Source organism: Bison bison, unplaced genomic scaffold (genome assembly GCF_000754665.1).
Source record: "Bison bison bison isolate TAMUID 2011002044 unplaced genomic scaffold, Bison_UMD1.0 scf7180017864347, whole genome shotgun sequence".
Lineage (NCBI taxonomy): Eukaryota > Metazoa > Chordata > Mammalia > Artiodactyla > Bovidae > Bison > Bison bison.
This window is the reverse complement of record NW_011494919.1, coordinates 5,336,240-5,341,401: the sequence shown is the minus strand read 5'-3', so window position 1 is coordinate 5,341,401 and position 5,162 is coordinate 5,336,240. Positions and strand designations below refer to the sequence as shown.

The following is a 5,162-nucleotide window of genomic DNA, read 5'->3' as shown; positions in this document are numbered from 1 at the left end:
AGTGTGCTAGTGAGCCTGAGTGTGAGCGGATGCGAGCGCTCGGCGAGGCTGACCGTCACGTTAGCTGGGCCGCCCGGGGCCAGGCAAGCCCGCTCGGCGTCCCCCTCCTCGGGCTCCGCGCCTCCTCCCCCTCCCCTCCCTCCAGCCAGCCTCTCTCCCCGCCCCGCCCGGCTCCCGGCCCCTACAGCGCGGCGCCTCGACCGCCGGCCCTCCGCCGCCCCTCCCCCTCCCTTCCCAGCCCGCCGCTCCGGATCGTTCCCCCCCACCACCACCCGCCCCGACTCTACCCCCACACCCTGCTGCCCGCTCCAACTACCACGGAGAGCGCCGGGGAGAGCCTTTCGGGGAGCCCCGGAACCCGCGGTCGCCACCGCGGCGGCGGCCCGGGGCTGGCGGCGTCCGGGCGCCTCTTTCCTCGCAGCCGCCCGGATCGCGGTGCTCGCCCCGCCTCGACTCGCGAGCCCTAGTGCACACTCCAAAGAGGTTTTTGGGGGGTTTTTTTGTTTTTGTTTTTTTGGTTTTTTTGCAAGGGTGGCTATGATGAGTGGGCCTTGGAGATGTGAGACGGGGTAAGTCGGCCGTTTACTTTGCCAAAGAGGCTCCAGCGTGTGTGTTGTGTCTCTGTGTGTGTGTGTCTGTGTGTGTGGTGGCCGGGTGGCTGTCTTCCCCTCTCCTCCCGCCCCTCCTTCCTCCCCTTTCCCGGCCTTCGCTTTGGGGCGGAGTGGGGGAGGGGGAGCCTCGCGTTCTGGAACTCCGGGGGCTCCTGCCTGGGGGCCGCCCTGGGAGCACCTGCGCCCCGGAGCCGCGGGTCCGGCCTGGGTGCCGGGCTTCAGCCCACCCGGCCCCACGCTGCTTCATGATGGGATGCTTAGGACGACGATCCAGGGTTTAATTCTTTGTGGGCAGGAGGGGGGAAACAGATACAGCTTCCCCACCCCCGCCCTCCAAAAAAGAAAAAAAAAGAAAGAAAAAATCTGAGACTCTGAGAATATGCAGCGTCCCCGCGAATTTACATCGGAGGTGCGTTTCCCAGTCAGAAATGTCAGCCTTGCCCGGCTCATTCAACTTTATTTGCTCAAATTTTCGGGCTCCTTTGATAGCAGGGAGGAGGGAATCGGGAGTGGGGTGAGAGGGAAGCTCTTCGACCCTGGCGAGCCAGAACTGAATTAAAGTTGTAAACGCTCAAGTTTAATATTGGCTGGACACGTTTGGCTGTGGGCTGTCAGAGAGGGTGGGAGGTGAATGGGGGCGAGGAAGCGCCGGGCGGGAGGGGGAGGGGATCCAGCCCCCGCTGAATGGCTGTGCCGATTTGATCCAACGGAGAACGGCGATTTCAAGGTAAACGTTTTGCTCTCATAGAGGGTGTCTGTGCTGCTGTTAAGCCAGGAAGTGTTTTGTCGCTGCGTTGGGAGGTCGGGGATACTTGCAAGGTTTAGATATTGTGGGTTCCCATTCGTCTCGACACGCCTGGGTGACCACACGTGAATGAATCGCAGGCACACTTGCACACGTGCGTGCGAATGCAGGGGCTCTTCATAACACGGGCTGGAGTCGACTCGGGTATCCAGATCGTGGTCTCCAGGCTTGAACCCGTGCTTCAGAACCGTCTTGGCTTTAGTTAGGGGTTGTGATTCAACATCAGACTTCGGGGGTGGTGAGGCAGGGCCAAGCAAGGCTGGACAGAGAAAAAAGGCATTGGTTCCATGAGCCCAGCATTTCTACCGAATGTTCCCTCTCCCACTCCTTCTCCCAACCAACGCAACACACACTCGCACACACTCACTCCATTTATGTCCTTTCCTTCTGAGCGCTGCTGTCGACTCGAAGTAGGAAGTCGAAGGAAGCCTTTAAAGGGACAAAAAGAAAGCCAGAAAGAAAAGGGAGAGGAGGGTCAGATTGATTCCTTGGGGAGATGAAATTCGGATATTAAAGCACTGACTTGTATCACTTGCTGTCCTCCCTTCTTTTCTTCCTTCTATTTTGCCCCTTAATCAGCCCAAGTCCCCTTTCTGAGGGAAGAAGGAGGGGAGTAAAGCCTTGATAATTAAATACAATAAGCAACTCCAGTGGTGGGGATGTTGACGAGGTGGTAGTTCAGTCCCAATTTTGCTAATTTGGTAGGGTTAGTTTTGCATCCCGTGGCAAAAAGACGCGGAGCCCGAGGTGAGGAAGGCTTTGGCGCTGGTCCTGGGTTTACTTTTAGCTGATTCCGGGTAAGCGGTGGGAACGCCTTCTTGAAACTCCAGGTACCCGGAGCTTGTTCCGGGATTGCGGATGCCTTCGCAGAGTTCTTTGTAATCCATCGTGCAGAACTATTTCAGTGGCTTAAAAATGCGGGTTAGTAGCGTCGCTGACATGATCAATGAGGAGAAGTGGACGCAGGGCGCTCTCGGGGAGGCGCTGCTAAGTGGCACCGTGCATGCAATTAGGACGCTGATGTGCTTAATAACGTGATAGTGAAGTCCACCATCAAAGCGAAAGCGCTCTCCTTTTTCTCCATGCTCAAAGCTCCCGAAGACAATTGGCCTTAAGAGCTTCTTCTGGGTCCTTTTGATTCCTTATCTCGCATGCTTTTTGCCTCTGTGAAAAGTATTCTTTAGGTTCCCACCCTGGCATTTCCAGCGATGGTTTTAAAATAGCCCAAGTATTGTGGCTCCTGGGCAAAACTGTGAAAATGGGAGACCTTCACGGTGAACTGTTAACTGAAGAGGTTTTGAAAGAAAAGCAGAGGGACTGGGTATAGGTGAGGTGGGGAACCTGATAAAAATGGTGCTTCTTTTCTCTAAAATTTAAACCGTGAATCTGAACTGACAGCCATTTTATGTATATTTATGGATTGTTTTGAAAGTGAGGGGGGGCAGGCAAGAACACTAAAACTGGATTTTGTCTAACCTGCCCTTATCTTATAAGGAGCAGCATGTTCCTGTTGTCATTAGAAAATGAAATCAACCTTTAAATCAAAGTGAATATCAGATTTTAATAAAGTCTAGAGAATGTCTATGTACCTTGGGGTGTGGGGTGTCATTACTCTCCCCTTCTTCTGGATGTCAGAAAAACAGTATTAGGAAGGAAAGAGACTTTCTGATTGATTCCTTAAGTTTTTGTCATATTCTGTTGTTTCCTTCCCCCCCCCTCCCTTGCAGGAGATAAAATGCACACGTGCTGCCCCCCAGTAACTTTGGAACAGGATCTTCACAGAAAAATGCAGAGCTGGATGCTGCAGACTCTAGCGTTTGCTCTAACATCTCTCGTCCTTTCGTGTGCAGAAACCATCGATTATTATGGGGAAATTTGTGACAATGCATGTCCTTGTGAGGAAAAGGACGGCATTTTAACTGTGAGCTGTGAAAATCGGGGGATCATCAGCCTTTCAGAAATTAGCCCTCCCCGTTTCCCAATCTACCACCTCTTGTTGTCTGGAAACCTTTTGAGTCGTCTCTATCCCAATGAGTTTGTCAATTACACTGGGGCTTCGATTTTGCATCTGGGGAGCAATGTAATCCAGGACATTGAGACCGGGGCTTTCCATGGGCTGCGGGGTTTAAGGAGATTGCATCTGAACAATAATAAACTGGAACTTCTGCGTGATGATACCTTCCTTGGCTTGGAGAGCCTGGAGTACCTACAGGTCGATTACAATTACATCAGTGTCATTGAACCCAACGCTTTTGGGAAACTGCATTTGTTGCAGGTGCTTATCCTCAATGACAATCTCTTGTCCAGTTTACCCAACAACCTTTTCCGTTTTGTGCCGTTAACGCACTTGGACCTGCGGGGGAACCGGCTGAAACTTCTGCCCTACGTGGGGCTCTTGCAGCATATGGATAAAGTCGTGGAGTTACAACTGGAGGAAAACCCCTGGAATTGTTCCTGTGAGCTGATCTCCCTGAAGGATTGGTTAGACAGCATCTCCTACTCCGCCCTGGTGGGGGATGTGGTTTGTGAGACCCCCTTCCGCTTACACGGCCGGGACTTGGACGAAGTGTCCAAGCAGGAACTCTGCCCAAGGAAACTTATTTCGGACTATGAGATGAGGCCGCAGACGCCTCTGAGCACCACGGGGTACTTACATACCACCCCGGCCTCGGTGAATTCCGTGGCCACTTCTTCCTCTGCTGTTTACAAACCCCCCTTGAAGCCCCCTAAGGGGACTCGCCAACCCAATAAGCCCAGGGTGCGCCCCACCTCTAGGCAGCCCTCCAAGGACCTGGGCTATGGCAACTATGGCCCCAGTATCGCCTACCAGACCAAATCTCCGGTGCCTTTGGAGTGTCCCACCGCGTGCACTTGCAACCTGCAAATCTCCGATCTGGGCCTCAACGTCAACTGCCAGGAGCGCAAGATCGAGAGCATCGCAGAGCTGCAGCCCAAGCCCTACAACCCCAAGAAAATGTATCTGACGGAGAACTACATCGCCCTGGTGCGCAGGAGTGACTTCCTGGAGGCCACGGGGCTGGACCTCCTCCACCTGGGCAACAACCGCATCTCCATGATCCAGGACCGCGCCTTCGGGGACCTCACCAACCTGAGGCGCCTCTACCTAAATGGCAACAGGATCGAGCGGCTGAGCCCGGAGCTGTTCTACGGCCTGCAGAGCCTGCAGTATCTCTTCCTCCAATACAACCTCATCCGCGAGATTCAACCTGGGACTTTCGACCCGGTCCCAAACCTCCAGCTGCTATTCCTGAACAACAACCTCCTGCAGACCTTGCCCTCAGGCGTCTTCTCAGGCCTGACTCTCCTGAGGCTCAACCTCAGGAGTAACCACTTCACCTCCTTGCCAGTGAGCGGAGTCCTGGACCAGCTGACGTCACTCATCCAAATCGACCTGCACGACAACCCTTGGGATTGTACCTGCGACGTGGTGGGCATGAAGCTGTGGGTGGAGCAGCTCAAAGCGGGCGTCCTGGTGGACGAGGTCATCTGCAAGGCGCCCAAGAAGTTCGCCGAGACGGATATGCGCTCCATTAAGTCGGAGCTGCTGTGCCCTGACTACTCGGACGTGGTGGTGTCCACGCCCGCGCCCTCGTCCATCCAGGTCCCCGCGAGGACCAGCGCGGTGACCCCTGCCGTGCGTCTGAACGCCACCGGGGCGCCCGCGGGCTTGGGCGCGGGCGGAGGCGCCGCGTCGTCGGTGCCTTTGTCGGTGCTGATCCTCAGCC

General features: G+C 55.0%; 1 protein-coding gene across 1 annotated transcript in view; it reads left to right on the top strand.

Moving 5' to 3' along the window:
* Positions 1–454: 454 nt before the first annotated feature.
* Positions 455–5,162, top strand: part of SLITRK5 (SLIT and NTRK-like family, member 5) — a 7,238-nt gene continuing 2,530 nt past the window's right edge. The window contains exons 1-2 of the mRNA XM_010854707.1: positions 455–569; positions 3,144–5,161. Coding sequence (XP_010853009.1) covers positions 3,152–5,161 — 2,010 coding nt within the window. The 5' untranslated portion in view covers positions 455–569; positions 3,144–3,151. The remainder of the gene's footprint in view (positions 570–3,143; position 5,162) is intronic.